General features: G+C 34.4%; 1 protein-coding gene across 1 annotated transcript; it reads right to left on the bottom strand.

The window, feature by feature from the left end:
- Positions 1-367: 367 nt before the first annotated feature.
- Positions 368-20,059, bottom strand: LOC115212202 (S-crystallin 3-like). Its single transcript, XM_029781040.2, has 6 exons — positions 19,727-20,059; positions 9,513-9,608; positions 6,539-6,654; positions 4,410-4,439; positions 2,805-2,912; positions 368-1,117 (listed from the first exon to the last, which is right to left on the bottom strand). The coding sequence occupies exons 1-6, from the start codon at positions 19,863-19,865 to the stop codon at positions 953-955; spliced, it is 654 nt and encodes a 217-aa protein (XP_029636900.1). The 5' UTR covers positions 19,866-20,059; the 3' UTR covers positions 368-952.
- Positions 20,060-20,590: the final 531 nt, after the last annotated feature.

The raw sequence follows: 20,590 nt of genomic DNA, 5'->3' as shown, positions 1-20,590 counted from the left end.
GTAGGCTAATACGTTCATAGAAATAGTAAATGTTGATTTCAAATTCGGGCACAAGGCGAGCGATTTCGAGGGAGGGTAGTAAGTCGATTACATCAACTCCAATACTCCACAGGTATTCATTTTATCGACCCAGAAAGAAGGAAAGGCAAAGTCGACCTCGGCGGCATTTGCGCTCAGAAGAAAGAGCTGGACGAATTGTTGCTAAGGATTTTCTCCATCCGTCATGCTGACGATTCTGCTATATTGGGTCGCATGACAATTCCCAAGTTTACAAAAAGAAACAAAACAAAAACAAAACAAACATGAAGCACGCTAAAATAAAATTTGGAAGTGAGACAACATAGGGAATATAACAGGAACAAATGAGTTATAATTTAATTATTTGGAGCATAAGAGTTTATTGTGAATACAACACGCACGTTATTTTACATATTAGACAATGAAAACAACAATAAACATTGAGCTATACATAATTATAATTCTCAAACATGCTTCTTATTGTTGCAGTTATTTTGATGGTTGCATCCATTACAGTGTTGGTCGAGTGCGGAATCACACTAGCAGTAAACAACACAACTCCTTCGTTTTAAATTCAACAAAAATGGTGAAATAGCCAACACATATTCAAAGATGAAAGCCATGACTTCTCTTTCTTCAGAAACTACTCATCTAAAGGTATCAATGAATACCATTAAATAGGCCTCGTGTCAGTCGACGATGAGAATCTTATATAAAATATGACAGCTGATATAGTCATTGTTTTTAGCTCAGCACCAGGCAATTATATAATTAGGAGAGCTAATAGAATCCAGTTTATATTCTTTAAATGTACTCCTACTCAAAAGAGAAATATTCAGTTTCTCTCTGAAATATCTATCAACCATTATCCCATTTCTATCTTATTTTTTTAAATTTCATATGTAATTTCAATTATTTAGTCAGTTCTTTGTAATTAGAACTCCGTCATTCCCCGTCTGGTCAGGTAAGGAGCAATGGTATGGTGACTCATCACTCTGTTCCTCAATGCCTGAAGTTTAGGGTAACAGTTTAACAGCGCCGGGTTTTCTCTCATAGGGTTCTCCAGGGCACAGAAACACATCATATCGGCCATAGTCATCTGTAAAATAAGATTTAAAAATAAACAGAAAGAAACGAAATAACGACAACGATTTATAAGGTATTACTCTCGTACGAACCCATGAGATTGTTTTACATAGATAAGAACAGTTGAGTAAATAAATCTTCACATCATCTTTGATGCCCTTTATCTTCTACGTTATACTTGTTTCAGTCGTTAAATTTTGGCCATACTGGAGCACCACATTTTAAGACTAAATCGAAGAAATCGATCCCTGTACTTTTATATTAAGTCTGGTACTTATGCCATTGGGTTCTTTGTCAAAACGTTGAGTTACATGGAAATAAACAAACCAACACAACGGCATGCATATACATACACGCACGTTTGCACGTATATATATATATATATGTGTGTGTGTGTGTATATGTGTGTGTGTATTCTTTATTTTCTCTCCTTGTTTCTTTCTGTGTCCCTTTCTGTGGAAGAGCGTAGGCTCGAAAAGTTAAAGACTTTTTCACTTCCCGAGCGTTATACTAATACAACTGTTTGTTGTCTACACCACCTGTCTTCGTCTTCTGGTTTTTTTTTGTGAATTCTCTCGATATATATATATATATAGTAACTTTCCAAAACGAAGAACAAACACAATAAAAAAGCAACACGGCGAGGACATGGTACATGCAAAGCTTTGGCAGACGCTCATGGAATGAAAGAAAGGTGGTTCAACGTTTCGGGCAATCACTAGATTTTATTTAGCTGATGAGGTCTTATACAACAGAAAAATATCCATTGTGTTGGCCAGATTGCTTTAAAGACCAGATCCACTTCAAACTAGTCAATCTCAGTCATTCAAAGACTTCACTTGTCTGATCTTTATGGAGTTATTTCACTGTTTTTTCCCCTTGGATATTCAACACTCCAAGTGGAGGATCCATTTTCTAATGTCGTTTGGAATAATTCCAAGGGATCGAAATTATTTTTTCCGTAATACGTATGTGAATGCCTACTGTAATTGCATTCAGTAAATAGAACGCTTCACCGAGACACTTCACTTCGGGTATATTCTTATAAACACTTACATAAATTATCTGCCCCTGAAAACTGGAAGACAAAGTTGGTCTGAAACGAATTTGAACTGGAAACATAAAAGATGGGTGGAACATTTAGGATATTGAGGCAAATTATTTGTGATATTATCCTGACGACGATGATGTTGATGATGATTATAATGATAGGATTGATGTGGTGGTAGTGATGGTGGTGGTAATGATGACTGATGATGACGATAAAAAAGATGATGAGGCTGATGGTAATGATGGCGATCATGTTAATGCTAGTATTGATGTTCATAATGAGGAGAAGATGGTGGATGAGTAATGGCTGAAAGAGAGAGGAGATTATAGACGGAAAATATATCTAATGTTTCTAATATTAGTGCCAGTTCGAATTGAACTCTTCACCCTATTACACGCAGAACAGCATTCTATATAACAATATTGACATATGTTACAATAGCAGTATTACAAACAATAACAGTAAACATTATTACAATAGCAACAAAATCAACAAGAATTTATTACAATAAATGCTGCCTGAATTTACATCCGTGGAGCATAACTGATGACAAAACGAAAGTATAGACGATAAGGAGTTGTATAATAACGGGATAAATAAATAAAATAGAAACCATTGAGATGAACTGAAGTGTAGTGAAGTGAGTTACCTTCTCTCCCATAAAGAAAAGGTTGCCGCCATCAAACCTCTGCAAAGTCTCTTCCATAAACGGTAGGACACGTTCACAGGTGGTTTCGAACCGTAAGGTTTTCGCGCGCTGTCAATTGGAAAGAGAAAATATGTAAATAATATCATCATTCTTTTCGTTGTTGTTGATGTTGCCGTTGTCGTCGTCATCATCATCATCATCATCATCTTCATTAATTTCATTACCAGAACTCGAACGATCAATCAATCAATCAATCAAATGTAAGAACAAGAACAAAAATAGTCATAAAAACAAGTACAACAACAAGACGATCAAGAACAACAAATACAACGACAACGATAAAGCTAATGCCAAGGAATCGAAACAATTACAAGTGCTAAAAGAAAGCATTCAAAATTCCTGAAATAATTCTTAAACGCCATTATGATCGAAAGAAATGGAAAACATGGTGTTGTTATGGAGACGATCACCCTGATGGACGCCATTATCGTGTAAAAAATAAGAACAATAACGAAAACAACAGTAATAATATCAATATCAACAACAATGGTGACCTCCCAATATCCATCTTTTCACGCTGCTTCTCTGAAAATAATAGCTAGAAAATATAAAAGATTAATATGGTGAAAAATTGCATCTGCTTGAAGCATGAAAATATATGTATTTCAAACATAGGCTCAATGCCAGCCATATTTATATGAGGAGAATATAGTGTAAATTGAACATTACATTATATTATACATGAATAACGGTACACTACATTGTAGCATATTTGAATAGAATATTACATTGTAACTTACTCTATTGATTCTACCACAATGAAATTGTAGCACAAAAATAATGTTAGTAAATTATTTTGCTTCTGTCTATTGAAGCCCAGAGCCGATGTGTTTCAACATATGGCCCTGTAACATCGTTGCAGCATGCCTACTAACTCAGATACATCAGCCTCATAAATTTCTACTTCTCTTATCATCCCTGACCTGTCTCACTGAACAGTTATTCATTGCTTCTTCACAAAGCATTACTTCCTCTTGCTCTTTTACTTGTTTCAGTAATTTGACTGTGGCCATGCTGGAGCACAGCCTTTAATCGAGCAAATTGACCCTAGTACTTATTCTATCGGTCTATTTTGCCGAACCGTTAAGTTACGGGGACGTAAACACATCAGCATCAGTTGTCAAGCGATGTTGCGGGGACAAACACACACACACACACACATATATATATATATATATATATATATATATATATATATACATATATGCGACGGGCCTCTTTCAGTTTCCGTCTACCAAATCCACTCACAAGGCTATGGTCAGCCCGAGGCTACAGTAGAAGACACTTGCCCAAGGTGCCACGCAGTGGGACTGAACCCGGAACCATGTGGTTGGTAAGCTAGCTACTTACCACACAGCCACTCCTACGCCTCTTGAATAACAATTCCTCACTACAATCCATACGTTTACTACACCATTCTTTTTTAGAGGCGTTAAGCAACAGATGTTACAACTGATCATGAATGTGTGGGTCAGCGCGCGTGCGCGCGTATAACATTTGAATAGGAGGGGAGGAGGGCTCCCAATATGTGATATAAGAACTTACCGCAACATTTGGATCAGAATCTTTCTTAAACTGAAATCAATGAAAGAAAAAGAAATCATTTTAATAACAAACAGAGACTTAACGAACGTCATATCATTTTTATGTATATTTCAAATTCCGTGGTTGTTTTGGTGCTTTTCATGGACATGATCAATATCATGATAATAAATTATTTCTCATCGCTAATATTGTAATTTTTTTTTTACTTAAAACTCATTGCCCCATTTCACTATCTACGTTAGCACCCACTTTAAGATTAACACCATATTTTATACTCAGTATTTAGTCACTACTTACCAAGTGCACATACGTACAAAGTCTTTAACATGATCATACCATAATTCTACTGATTTGTCTTCAGAGACAGTCTATCTCAAAATATATGGTTTAGATGGAGTCTGTCCTTGATATTTTTCTCAGACCTTGCCATGTGCTTTGGGCAAGATTTGGTTAATATCTTAAAAGCTCGAACTAGTATGCAGACGCGCAATGTTGGTACAGTTAAGTCAGTTTTAATCCCAGAGGTGCATGTGAATGACATATGCGCTTTGAACTTCCTGTAATTTCGTCCAAAAATTATATATCTTGGACTAAATTATCTAAAGTGCCTTTTATTTTCAAAGACTGTACAATGAGTATTTAAAGGGCTTCGGTTAACGTATATCCAACGATTACTCTTTACACTTTTACTTGTTTCAGTAATTTGACTGTGGCCATGCTGGAGCACCGCCTTTAGTAAGCCTAGTACTTATTCTATTGGTTTCTTTTCTTACGGGTACGTAAACACACCAGCATCGGTTGTGAAGCGATGTTGGGGTGAGAAACACAGACACATAAACTTATACACATATATATATATATATAATATATATATATATATATATATATATATATATATATATATATATATGTATATATATATACATACATATATATATATATATATATACATATATATATATATATATACACGACGGGCTTCTTTCAGTTTCCTTCTACCAAATTCACTCACAATACTTATAGTAGAAAACACTTGCCCGAGGTACCACGTAGTGGGACTGAACTCGGAACCGTGTGATTCGTAAGAAAGCTACTTACCACAGCCACGTCTACGCCTATAAATCTTTTATAAAAAATGTCTAAAATCTTACATGGTGATATGTATATCAAGTATATTTAGTATATCTATGTGTAATAGATGGTGAATGAAGTATTTATCGAGAGATATAACATAAACTTATGTGTTCCTATTAGTAAAGATAACATTCTTAGTCTCGCCAAGAAAAGTAGATAGCGTGAGTAGGACATTTTTATTTTTGTGCTCATTTCGGTCAGAAGAAGCTCCTGGTGACTAGCTTTGGCGTTTTAATCGCTTTTTGATGCATTTCCAAGACCTCTAATTTCCCTCACTTTCCTTACTGTAGAGTGAGTAGTTGTTTATAGCTATTCATATAATACAAACGCAGCTAGACTAGTCTGTTCTAATTCGCTTATAATGATGTCAGATGTCGAAATGATCGCAGAGCAACGTGAGGTGGATTGTGTTGCTCAAGAACAAACGCACCACTCGGTCCAGGAATCGTGGGTACAAAGCTCTAATCCACCAGACTATGCACAATCACACGTGAAACACGTAGCCATACATTACCTCATATAATTATTTATCTTCACATAGCACATGTTGTATGTAATACTTCTTATCCCTAGACTTTGCATTTATAATAACTAGTTATTATTGTTAGATTCCAAGTCGGCACTGAATTGCCAGATTTGTATCAACAATTTGTCCACTTGTCACTTTTAATTCGGGTATAATCACTAAATACATTATGCAATATATCCGTCCTTCATCAGCGTGCACCTATAAATCTAATTTTCTCTAATAAACCATGCACTAAAGAGAAACAAATTAACATCTCGAATATACCTTGGAAGGAGATAATATGTTTTGGTATACAGCAAATTATTATTTTACTCATTAAAAGCTACGCGCACAGAGATATAATGTATCGTATCGAATATTATTTTGAAAAATTGCAATTATGAATAAATATTCAGCTTGGTTTCTCTCGTAAGTTAAAAAAAATAATCACTTTTGTAAACAATAATAAAATCTATAAAATAATTACCACAATTGCACCAGAACTGTCTTGATACATCCTCATGTAATCGTCCATAATTTCGTTGAAACAATCTGAAATAAACTCAACTCTAGTCATCTCCATATTTGTGTTGCCATGGAAACCTGAAACAAACAGTTAGAAAATGTAAAATATAGATTCTAAAGATAGTTGAGATAGTTTATCACTACAAACGTTGATGTTCTGACCTTTAAGCATATACTCCAGGAGATTAATAGAGAAGTGCACAGCAGTTAATGTTCCTGATAATGTACAGTTACCGATGGTAACTGCATCTTAGTTCGAGCTTTTAAAATGTACGTATATATATATATATATATATATATATATATACATATATTCATATGAATTGAAATGAATTGAATTGAACTAGTTTCAGCTTACGAGCTTTGGCCATGCTGGAGGCACCGCCATTTGGTGTTGCTACATAACTTTTACTTCACAAATTCTTCTTAGAACTTCATATGTGGTGCATGAGAGAGTGTGACGACTCTGCATTTATTTGCACTTCCTGTTGTGAAGTTGATTCATCTGGGAAACTCGACAGTAAGAGATCTAGTTTCATTTTGAAAACACATTCACCCCATGCAGGTTTCTCAAGTCCTTTGGGATGATACATACATGCATACATTCATACGTACACACACACACATACTCTTATTTATATATATATATATACGTTTATGAATTTGTTTTGCAAGTTTCCCCATATGAAATTCTGTGTTTAAACAGATATTGTTAAATCGTTATGCTCACTTTTGTTTTTTGCCAAATAAACACACGCACTATATATTCGTTCATCAGTCTTTTATTTTTGGGTCTTATTTTATCTTATTTCCATTGACTGGAAATCTTTCGGCACACACTTGTGACCTCCTCAGTAACTCTACTATCCCAGGTATTTCCTCCATTCGAAGGTGGGTATCGTTAACTGTGCATGTGTTTGCCTTTTATCTGGGCGTGCCTGTATGTGTATGTGTGTGTGTGTGTGTGTGTGTGTGTGTGTGTGTGTGTGTGTGTGCCTGACTATGGCTTCTATGGGTTCTTATTTCTTTGTCCTCGGGATTATGCATGTAAGTATGTATGTATGTATGTACCAGAATAGTTACAGAATACAAATTACTGATATTTTGAAGAGTACAAGTGAAGCCTCTGAAATATAGATAATTAGAATAATATCATTTTTCAAATTAATTTGCTTACAGATAACAAACCTGTTCCTTCCCTTCATAGCCATATCAACTTTTGAGGATTCTTGAATTTTGAGATTACCTTCCCTTCTCAAGTAAACTCGGTCTCAGTTGCAATTTTGTAATACTGATACATTCTCAAAAGACGGCAATATTTTGAATGAATGAAGAATATATGTTGTATAGTATTTGATATACCTGTATTTGCCTGTAGTTCATATACATGTCACTGACCTATCTAAGTTATTTCTCTTAGCTCATTTTCGTTTAACTTGATCATATGTGTTTTACTCTTTTAGTGTGATTCTAACTCTCATAGCGATTGATGACATGCTATTGAAGACGTTTATTGAGGTAGGTAATAATCCTATCCTTTAGCTCAATGTCGTGTTAACTTTGGAGAGAACTTCATTCTCGAGATTGGAGATTGGTGCACCTACTCCAGTGGAGCTATTCTTCATTACCATTTCTCTAAGACGTAGATATATTGAATATATCAAATATCTAAATAGCATTGTAATTTTTACAACTGTATTCTTTCTACGTTATTCATATATATATATGTAACTGAACATGCTGAGTTATTTCTCTTATCACATTTTAGTTAACTTTAATTACACACCAATCTAATTAGTAATCTGTACGTATTGTAATCAGATATTAATCTTTAGAAAAGAGAGGAGATTAAAATCAATAATCCATCACGTAATCAATAATGCATCACGTAATCGATTAAACTACAATGAGATTGTGCTTAGTTCTTTGGCAAATACTCTTTTACTTGTTTCAGTCAATTGACTGTGGTCATGCTGGAGCACCGCCTTTAGTCGAGCAAATCGAGTCCAGGGCTTATTCTTTGTAAGGCTAGTACTTATTCTATTAGTCTCTGTTCCCGAACCCCTAAGTTACGGGGACGTAAACATACCAGCATCGGTTGTCAAGCGATGTTCGGGGGGACAAACAAAAACACACAAACACATATACATACACACACACATACATATATACATATGTATACGACGGGCCTCTTTCAGTTTCCGTCTACCAAATCGACTAACAAGGCTTTGGTCGGCACGAGGCTACAGCAAAACACACTTGCCCAAGGTGCCACGCAGTGGGACTGAACTCGGAACCATATGGTTGGTAAGCAAGCTACTTACCACACGTCCACGAGAAATATGTTTTTAAAAAATAATTGCTAAATCTCTGAATAAAAAAATTAATCGCAATAACAATTATGTTTGTTTCTAAATATCAAGTTGAGAATCTGTTGATATTTTGTCGATGATGACAAAATAATAGTAATACAAATAATAATAGTTTCAAATTTAGCACAAGGCCAGAAACCTCGGTGGAGGGGGTAAGTTGATTACAACTCTCCTGGTACTTATTGTATCGACTCCGAAGGATGAAGGGCGAAGTCAACCGCGATGGAGTTTGAACTCAGAACATAAAGGCGGACAAAAAATCCCTAAACATTTTGTCCGGTTGTTAACGTTTCTGCTAACTCACCGCTTTACCACCACCACCACCACCACCATCACCACTACTACTACTACTACTACTACTACTACTACTACTATACTAATACTAGTGTTGCTACTACTACTACTTCTATTACTACTACTACTACTACTACTAGTACTACTACTAATAATAATAATAATAATAATAATAATAATAGTAATAATAATAATAATAATAGCAACAAAGACAATAATAACATCAATAAAAACACCAACAACAAAATCAATAATATAGGGTATATTTACCAAATTCCCTTGACAAGTACCTGGTGATAGCCATGCTTTGTATGTACTGCGTCTTATTGTCGAACTCTAACATTGGCATCATACCACCGGGCATCCCTGAAATTTCAATATAAGAACGTTGCCGCAGACAAATGTGATAGGAATTGAAATAAGATGAACAAAGGACAACTAAACATTTCATAAAGTTATATTGTATCGATTATGCTCCAGGTCAAATACACAGGATAATAATAATCATGTATTAAACGTATGAAGCGAATACCAGTCAGAAATATAAAGTAATTTCTGTGTGGTGATATGATAGAAAATATATTGTATTTATTTACAGGAAGACATGAATAAAGAGACAATACGACGAAGGAAAGGACACAGTAGCTTGGTAATATAAGTGGATGTATGGTTTATCTCACACGTTTTTGCTTTTTATCTTTTCCGTATTCATGTAAGTCAATCTCACTCATTCCCTCCCCTCTCGAGTGTTACTATTCAATTCCTTCCCTTGTTTGGATTTTTTTAAAAATGATATCATATATATATATATATATATATATATATATATATATATATCTGTCTCTCGTTCACTATTTCTGTATGTATGCATGTATATATATATATATATATATATGTATGTATATATATACCTATATATATATATATACCTATATATATAATATATATATATATATATATATATATATATATATATATAGGTATATATATATATGTATGTATGTATGTATGTATATATATATATATTATATATATATATATGAAAAACGTTCAGTTCCTTCTCTTGTATGGATTTAAAACTATATACATATATATATCTGTCTATCTCTCTCTCTCTCTCTTACTCTTTCTGTGTATGTATATGTGTATACATATGTGTGTGTGTGTGTGCTTGTGTGTGTATGTGCATATAAATGTAAATATTGTCACACGCATATACACACGATGTGAGAGAAGATGAGGAAGAGAAAGTGTGAAAATATGAAGTCATTTACTCTTGATTCTATCTATTTCAATACAATAAACATATAAAGTTAACCTATCTATGCTAGAAACATAACCATTTCCAGTTTAATAGCAATAGCTCTACAGGGCGTTCGGGCTAAACTTGACAGTTGACATAAACGGAAAGAAACACAATTATCCAGCTAAATATAAATGTATTTTTAAATAACCCAAAACTATCAACCAGATTGTGGCTGCGAGATAACAATTTACTCAAAGTAGCTGCGTTTAGTTTTCCACCAACTCTGGAACCCGGTGCATGCGTTTCTCAGTGTCTCCCCGAGAGGTTCTCCAAGCAGCCGCTTGATTTTGGCTACCAGTTCGGCTTTTGGTGTTTCATGCACAGCGGTTGATGTTTCCCTCAAACTCGCCCCACACATAATAATACGTAGGATTAACATCAGGCTGATTAGGACGCCAGAAACGGGAATGGTGAAATCATAGAAATTCTCCAAGAACTACTTCCGACTCTTTCCGGCGTTATGCTGTGGCATTCGGTGATAACAATCAATAATACGAGGGGATGGTTAAAAGTTTCTGGTTTTAAGTTTATCGCAAAAAGCCTGGTTGGAGGCCCAACCTTCGGAATTCTTTTCCAGGGCCTTGGAAAACTGAAGGCCTGCTGGAATAAATGTGTCAATCTGAGAGGTAATTATGTTGAATTAAATCATAATTAACTGATCTTCCTCTAGTTTCTTTTACCCAAAGCGAGGAACTTTTTCAGTATACTCTCGTATGTATCTTTAATTTGGGAATTACTTGTTTTTAATATGGTTTAAGCTTTTCTTCTTTCAGTCATTGGACAGCATTGATTGATTTATTCACACGAATCGCTTCCAGTATGTATATTTAAACGTGGTACTTATTCCATAGCACTTTTTCTTTTTGTCGAACTGCTAGTTTGCGTGGGTGTAAACGAACCAACACCGATTATCAAGAGGAAGTGGTGGACCTACATAAGCATCACAAACACACACACACATATATACATATACATGTGTGTGAGTGTGTGTCTTCGTGTGTGTGTGTGTGCGTGTGTGTGTATGTGTGTGTGTGTGTGTGTGTGTGTGTGTGTGTGTGTGTGTATCGTGGCATGACACTTCAGCACGTAACAATTCCGCGCCGGTAATTCAGCGGTAATTCAGCGCATATGCAATTCAGCGCAGAGAATCTTATTGAACCTAGGGTTACTTGGGGGATGAAAAAGAAAAGTGGGGAGGCTGGTATGCATGGACGACTGCTGGCCTTCCATAAACAACCTTTCCCGGATTTGTGCCTCGGAGGGTAACATTCTAGGTGCAATCCCACGGTCATTCGTGACCGAAGAGGGATTTTATCCTTTATCTCTCTCTATCTCTCTCTTATTCTCTGTGTGTGTGTGTGTGTGTGCATGTGTGTGTGTTGTTTACTGTTCCTTTATGATAGGGTGAACAACTGCTCCATCCAGTGAATGATAAATATCATTCAAGGTATATTGCTTTAGAAGAAGAGCTCCTAATATTTCCGTGCCATCTAGACCCGTGGTTAGGCAATCTTTTATCATGTGTATTGTGTCTCCAAGCAATCCTTGGTTTCTGCGCATAAGGTTTCTTCTATTTGAAAAACAGGGCGCACACACATGAGAAACCCCTTTCAAGAAGAAGAAGAAAAATGAGAGGGGAGATGCAAAAAGTGAAATGAGAGGACAAAGGACTGTCTTCTCATTCCGCTTTTTGCATCAACCTTGTTCTAGTTTTTTTTTTTCTCGTGCTTTCAAAACTGAGTTACAAACACGATTTTCTGTAGCATTGGCATTACTGCGTAGGAATCCCTCAAATTAGATCAGTTCGGAAAGAACTCATCCACTTAGTTCGATTGTAGAAATGAAATTTTTGTGCATAAGAAAATGGAATGAATAAATTGACAGAATCATAGAAGCGAAATAGTCGTATTTAAGATCTTTAATGGATATGAATTTCGGCTGATAGATACGTTGTTTCCCCTGTCTGACTCACACACACACACACACACACACACACACACACACACACACACATACACACACAAACACACACACACACACACATACACACACAAACACACACACACACACACACACACACACACACACACACAATTCGAGAAATTTAGAGAAACTTTTAGTTGAATGTACCCCCAGAATCTTTTAAATGATTTTCAAACAGCACATGAATTTATTATTTACAGAATTGTAAAACTTGAAACTTGACACCGCTTAACAAAACCATTCGCACCGAAATATATATATATATATATAGATATATATATATATATATATATTATATATATATATATATATATATATACATGTGTATATTCAAAGGGCAAGACTACTAGGTAGTCGGCCGCATGCTAGAATAGATCACCTACGATCAAACTACAAAGAAAAGAGTGTTCTCTAGAGGAAAATTCAGCGGACACCAGAACAATTAGGCGGGCAAGGCAGATGAAAATTATATAAAAAAACAGAATTACTCACAGACCGGCGGTTTCGTCTATTAACAAACGAATTACTTATATAATCCAATTGTCAGTAGACTCGTCAGTGCGATCGTTCCACAGGTAATGTAATTTGTAAAACTAACCACCAGCTTTCCGTACCAAAACAGACACGTGCTTAGTTATACTGATTACATTAGGGATACTTTCAAATGTCTTACTTCTGGCGCGCTAAAATTTCGGAAGGGAAAGTCTGGAGTAAATAATTTACTGCAGTTAATGCCGCCTATTAGAGAACATATTTATTTTAATATTTAAATAATGAGGGAGATAAATTTAATATTAATTTAATTAATATCAATTTAAACCCAGTAGCCTAGCATACAAAAACTACATGTATATATATATGCGATTGGTTTCTTTTCAGTTTCCGTTTCCGTTTCCCAATTGCTTCGTCTGTAATTATAGTAGAAGGCACTACCCAAAGAAACCACACAGTAGGACAGAACGCAAGAGCACATGGTTAGGTAGTTAACTCCCTAGCCACACAGGCATGCCTACACTTATTTACATAAAATATTCCTTTTTTTATTCTAGGCAAAAGACCCGAATATATACATAAAATATTGTAAAATGATGTCTATTCTTCCAAACTGGCTACGTGTAGATATTTTCTTTATTCAATCCACATTGACCCATTTATATCCTATACCTTCAACCCGGTATGAACATGGTCCCTAAATATTTTGTTGCATATCTCTGTTCTATTTTTTTGCATTTTGTTCCTTAATTACGCAAATCAATAGATATGCAAGATGGTTGCAAATTGTTGCAAATATTTTGGGTAACAGGGAGTCAATAACGATCTTTAAAAACAATAGTGAATGACCTATATGCATACCTACACACACATACACACACATAGATACGTATATACATAATACTTAAATAAATACATACATATATATATGTGCACAAGTACAAGCAGTAAGTACAGTAAATATATTTGGTACAGTGTTATATATTTGAAAAAATATATAGAAATGGCTTGGCAGATAATTTTTTTCGCTTTAATAAATTAGATGTTTGTAAGTTAGAGGTGTCTTAAAAACATCTAATTATTAAACTGGAAAAAATTAACAGAAATGCCATTTCTATTCATTTGCTCAAATATATACAGTACCAAGGTCATTTTATATTTTATTCTACTATATATATATATATATATATATATATATATATATATATATATAATATATATTTAATACATGCATATATATATATATATATACTAGCAGCATAGCCGGCGTTGCTCGGGTATGTAAGAGCTCCTAGTAGGCACCGACTAATCCCGATCTAGTCCTTTTCCTCTAGGGAAGGAAGGCGCATGTGTAGGTTGCAATGTCTTCTCTTCACTCGAATACTTCTGTGTATACGACGTTCCTATGCCAAGGTTATGTTGTCTGGTTATGTTTTGTCTCGTTGACTGCTTGAAGTGGCGGTGTTGGGGGTAAAGTCTCGAATGTAATTTCCTGGTAGAAATTGGTTCACCAAAACTTAGGTTAGTCTGGAGGTTTCGTTGTAATTTTTGGTGTGTATGTGGGATACCTTGAAGATTAAGTCTAGATTTCCTCCTGTGGGTTGAATTATCGATAGATGTTTGATAGTAATTTGGGGGAGCAAGAGAGAAGGTCGAGTTGCGTCCCCTAGACAGTCTGTGGTTTGTGTTTAATACACAAATCGGTTTGCTATGTGTGCCACATATGATTTAATTAACCGTTTTTTTTCCAGTAATAAAGTATCCTGTTGGAATAAAAAGGGCCATATAGCTCCTTGGAGCAGACATGATGCTCGCTGTGAATTTGAAAAAAAAATTCCTGCCAATTTGTTAAAGATATTGTCGAAAATATGTCATCTTGAATTTGAACGCGATTTCCCAAAATTGCATGATTTTATCGATTTTTTTTCTGATGGTAATGTATTGCATGGAAAACTAAGGACAGAATTAAGTTTCTTGGGGTAACATTAAGCTTCACCATGAGTTTGGTGAAAATCGATTGCACGTTGCGAAAACTACAACAGAAAATGTGTTGCATATGAAAAGCTTAGATTCTTGACCCCATGTCGAATTTATCAATTTTTTTCAGAACTGGGGAAACTTTTCAAAATTTTCGCTGCGTTAGTTTTCAATTATGACATTGGGCGTTGTGTGTGTCAGTTTTCATCAGAATCGGTTGAAAGCCGTGGTCAGGGTGAGGGTACAACCTGACAGAAACACAGACAGACACACAGACAGACAAACTGCCTTTTATATAGATAATATATATATATTTAATAATGTGTGTGTGTGTGTGTGTGTGTGTAAGATATTTTCAGGATTAAATAAAAGGACAACCAATGTGGAGATATTTCCGATTCTTGTGTTTTTATTTAATTCTGAATATTTAATTTATGTAAGCTCGTACTCATTAATTATTGACCAACATATACACACACGCGCACACATTTATATATATATATATATATATATATATATATATATATATATTATATATATATATATATACATACAATGTTTAGTACCGTTACCATGTGAATCTCTTTCAGAGATTTTAAAACCACCTACCAAGGCCTTTCTATTTTCTTATTCTACCATATATATATATATATATATATATATATATATATATATATATATATATATATATATATATATATCAAATATTTTCGGGATTAAATAAAAAGACAAAAAAAGGGAAGTATTTTTATATGTTGTCTTTTTATTTTATCCTGAAAATATTATTTATGTAACCCACGCACATATTATTTTGTTTTTACCTGTATATATAGTTGAAATTTACAGATAAACAAAAGATGAAAACAGGTGTATAAACAACAAACAAGTGTATTAGTTTGACGCTCGGGCGCGTGAGAAAGACTTTTAAGCTCCGAGGAAATAAACAGAGAGATAATATAACTTTTGGAGTTAGTGGTCAATCATGGCGATATTATATATATATATATATATATATATATATATATATATATATATATATATATATATATATATATATATACATATATATTTATTTAAATTATTTAGTACTGTTACTATGTGAATTTATTTTAGAGATTTTAAGCCAGCTACTTTAGCTTGTTGCAAGATCGCTTCTTTGTTCATATATTGTGAGTAAGGACGGATAGTTGCCATCTCTAGCAGGCAAACTGTATTCGATATGTCTTACCCTTATAAACTTTCCACAATATATGCGTTACATGACAAATATAAAATTTGTAGAGTAACTACAAATTTTATATTATGGACTTAGCGGAAACTGAATAATTTAGATTATATGAAAATTAAATAATTTCATAGATCCAAGTTATTTTTCCGTTTCACGTAATTTTTGAAATCATCCGCTTGAGTGTTGCAGATTAGATTAGATATACGGCAAAAATACTTGTCTTTTCTTGAAAGACTCTACACCTGCTAATCTTGAAACTAGTAAGAACAGAATTGTTCTAAAGTGTAGTACAATTTTCTGAGAGGAATAAAACTGTTGAAACTATTTTCGAATCAGTGCTTGAAACAGTTATCAGATTATCAAATTTGTGCTTCTATTTCTGTCTCTCAAGTAGCTGATTGCTATGCGACATTAAAAGTTACAAGATTACTTAATATTAATTCAATCAGCTGACTGAAATCTCAAATGAACCATTAAAAGTTTCCTCATGTAACTTTACAGCAATTGATTTTGATTTAATAGTTTCAAGTCAAATTGCACATTGTATATTATGGCCATTTCAGCAAATTGAATATGAACATCGTAAGTTACGGTCATTTCGGAGAATGCAGCAAATACGTCATGCATAATAGACACCCAAAAACTGCTCTTCAATATCTGAACTCTGTTCTTCAACACCCGAAAACTATTCTTTAATTGTGAAGAACTAGTCAAGTTAACTGCTACAGATTCATTTATTTGCGTTAAATACTTCAAATTTTTCTCGGTGCTAAATCGTTGATAATTAATCTGAAATATTGTACTATATGAGGACAGTTCAACATATTCTTCATGGTAAACTATACACATTGGCAGAAGTGCGCTTGGTTAATGCGGCGAAATTATCCTGTCATTGTGTCAACAACTACTGAAAGTTTATGGTGACATTGTTTGGGTTGTTGTCATTTGTGTTTACCTGCCGCCAGCGCTTAATTAACTTTTCTTATACATACACACATTTTGTCTAAGCATGCGATTTATAGTGGTTATTTGAAAATGTTAATGTGCAAAGACACAGGAATCATGATTTAGCAATTTCACCATCGGTGCTAGATGCTTTTCTTCAGATAATGTGACACGTCTGTATTTTAGCACTATACGAGAAGATTTCTGAAGACAAATACCGCAATGGTTTTCAGTATTATATCCCCATTAAGGAAGTTATACAGAGCTATATATATATATATATATATATATATATATATATATATGTAGGTCCCGGGTTGATTCGGGGTTAACCACAGTAAATAAGGTACTCAATACATAGTAGAGTAAAATTAATTTATTATATAGGAGCTTCTACAGGACTAGAACTGTTTCATTCAAGAGAAATCTTCAGGAAGCTAGTTAACAAGAATTGTATTGGCATTTATACATTTAGGCAGGTTCTAGTCCTGTAGAAGCTCCTTCTATATAATAAATTATATATATATATATATATATATATATGGGGGCGGGTATATATGTACACAAACACATACACACACACTAGACTTGAAAATCTCATGTGAAACTTGTAAAGTATAAACGCATGTTTTAAAATATAATTAAATTATAATTAATTCTAGAATATTCTCTGGGCATTTTCAACTTCATTTCTTCATTTCTTCTATTCTTTTACTTGTTTGGGTTAATATGATTTAACCTATCCCATCATACCCGCTGTTTAATGTTTGGAGACAGTTATCTAATAAAATAATTGACTAACGCCTTAGCAAGGCTATTTCCCGTTAGTTTTCAATAAATGTATTCATTGCTCACTTAGCGAGCTAATATTTCTCTGATGTCAACTTTTATGTCCTCAGTTGTCATATTATATGTGATTAATTGCAGTTTCATGAAACAATGAATTCATTAAAGTCTGTAGGTACTTATAATCTTACGTGTAGTTCACAACTATGTAATTGGTATATTGTATTAGGATATTTGTTTGGAAACCCACACACATAAACATATATACACATATGTATATACAAAATATATATGTACACGCGCATATATAAGTACACGTACATTTGTATGTATGTATATAATTATATATATATATATATATATACGACGAGCTTCTTTCCGTTTCTGTCAACCGACTCTTACTCGCAAGGCCTTGGTAGGCTCAGGACTATAGTAGAAGACACCCAAGGTGCTACGCAACAGCCCTGAGTCGAGAACTGTATGGTTGGGAAATAACCTTCTTACTACACACCCACGCCTGCGCCCATGCATAAGTAAGTATATAATATAATGGAACACTGACAATATTATGGCATCCCACTTCGAAGAGTACCTCCAAGCAGTTCAAGTACAAGAGATCCGTTCCAAGTACATACAGCATAAAAGCCAAAAAATATTCTTTCCTTTCTACTCCAAGCACAAGGCCCCTAAATGTGGGGGGGGAGAGTGCCGATCGATTGAAGCGACCCCAGTACGCAACTAGTACTCAATTTATCGACCCCGAAAGGATAAAAGGCAAGTCGACCTCGTCGGAATTTGAACTAAGAACGTAAAGACAGACGAAATACCCATTTCTTTACTACCCACAAGGGGCTAAACACAGAGAGGACAAACAACGACAGACAAACGGATTAAGTCGATTATATCGACCTCAGTGCGTAACTGGTACTTATTTAATCGACCCCGAAAGGATGAAAGGCAAAGTCGACCTCGGCGGAATTTGAACTCAGAACGTAGAGGCAGACGAAATACCTATTTCTATTTCTTTACTACCCACAAGGGGCCAAACACAGAGAGGACAAACAAGGACAGACAAACAGATTAAGTCGATTACATCGACCCCAGTGCGTAACTGGTACTTATTTAATCGACCCCGAAAGGATGAAAGGCAAAGTTGACCTCGGCGGAATTTGAACTCAGAATGTAACGGCAGATGAAATACGGCTACGCATTTCGCCCGGCGTGCTAACGTTTCTGCCAGCTCGCCGCGTTAAAAGGCAGAAAACATTAACAGAAAAAAAATGTTTGGTAGTACCAGATCAAGACTGAAGGCATCAATCACATTACTGTCACCTACGAAAGAAAATCTTTTAGATATTATGTTGCCATAGAGTATGATGCAGAAGCCAGCACCGTAGCAAAAAGAAAGAAGAAAAAAATGAAATGGAGATGAAAATAGAGCAACAGAATATTGAAAGACCTTATAATGTAAAAGTTAAACAATAGCTAATTTAAAATGCCACTGTATGTATGTTTGTATGTATGCATGTGTGCATGCATGTGTGTGAATGCATGTGTGTCCGTATTTTTTTTGACAGAAAGGTAAAATCTGATGACTTAATATGCTATATCTCATAGACATTTATATTAATTTAATAATTAATTATATTAATTTAATAATTATGTTATTTTAATAAATTATGCATTATTTTCGAAATTAACTTCAAAACAGTACTTTTCAACCGAAATATTGTGGCAAATGGGTTAAATATTTGGTTTCGTACTTACGGTTTCGAATACGACTCCATTCTGATCGGTCAATTCTTATATCCTGGTACTGGACATTCGCTGCCGCAAACAGCATTCGGCAGATCTCGGCACGACCACGATAATTAAAGTAGTGAAGTGAATAAGACGAGGTTGCCATTGTATTAAAACTTGAGGATCAGAGCAATAGAAGCAAGGAAAATATTAATTCTGTGGAATGGTAAAACTATAAATAAAATGAGAGGGGTCCAAGAAAAAAATGAAAAACAGAATTTACAAGAAATTCAAATCCGTAAAATTAATCTTTAGTTAGATCTAAATCCACATGTTGTGAAACGAATAAAGCTGAAGAATCCCATTTTATAGTTGGAAAACGAGTCAGTGAGTCAGAGAATATAATGAACCAATAATGGCGTGGAATAAACTATTGGGTTGGTTGTCATTTAAAGTAATCAACGGTTCCTGTTGTCTGTTTTAAATACTTTGAAATTCGAATGTCTCCACTGACTTCATGAATTCTAAGACACTGACACAATACTAATTGTAAGAGGATTGGTTCGGCAGTAAATTTTCTGAACTTCTTTTGAAAAATGTTTACAGCAAGAACGACTCCGTGCACAAATAAATATATGTATGTACGTACGTAAGTACGTATGAATGTATGTGTGTATGTATGCATGGGTGTATGTATGTACCTATCTATCTATCTATCTATCTATCTATCTATCTATCTATCTATCTATCTATCTATCTATTTATCTATACATATCTATATAGCCTCTCTCTCTCTCTATATATATATATAAATATATGTAATTTTGTTTGTTTTTATCCGTCCTTGCTTTTGTACACATTCGCTGCTTTTTTCCAAGGAATCTAATGGTC

Source organism: Octopus sinensis, linkage group LG5 (genome assembly GCF_006345805.1).
Source record: "Octopus sinensis linkage group LG5, ASM634580v1, whole genome shotgun sequence".
In the NCBI taxonomy this organism is placed as follows: Eukaryota; Metazoa; Mollusca; class Cephalopoda; order Octopoda; family Octopodidae; genus Octopus; species Octopus sinensis.
This window is presented reverse-complemented; position numbering and strand designations above follow the sequence as displayed.

What these genes read in the sequence shown, in the direction of transcription:
- LOC115212202 (XM_029781040.2), bottom strand. Translation starts at nt 19,865, where the DNA reads ATGGCAACCTCGTCTTATTCACTTCACTACTTTAATTATCGTGGTCGT. An exon ending in GTACTTGTCAAGGGAATTTG is followed by an intron (nt 6,655 to 9,512) that starts GTAAATATACCC and finishes TGTTTGTTTCAG; the next exon opens with GTTTCCATGGCAACACAAAT. An exon ending in TTTTCTTTATGGGAGAGAAG is followed by an intron (nt 1,118 to 2,804) that starts GTAACTCACTTC and finishes CTTATTTTACAG; the next exon opens with ATGACTATGGCCGATATGAT.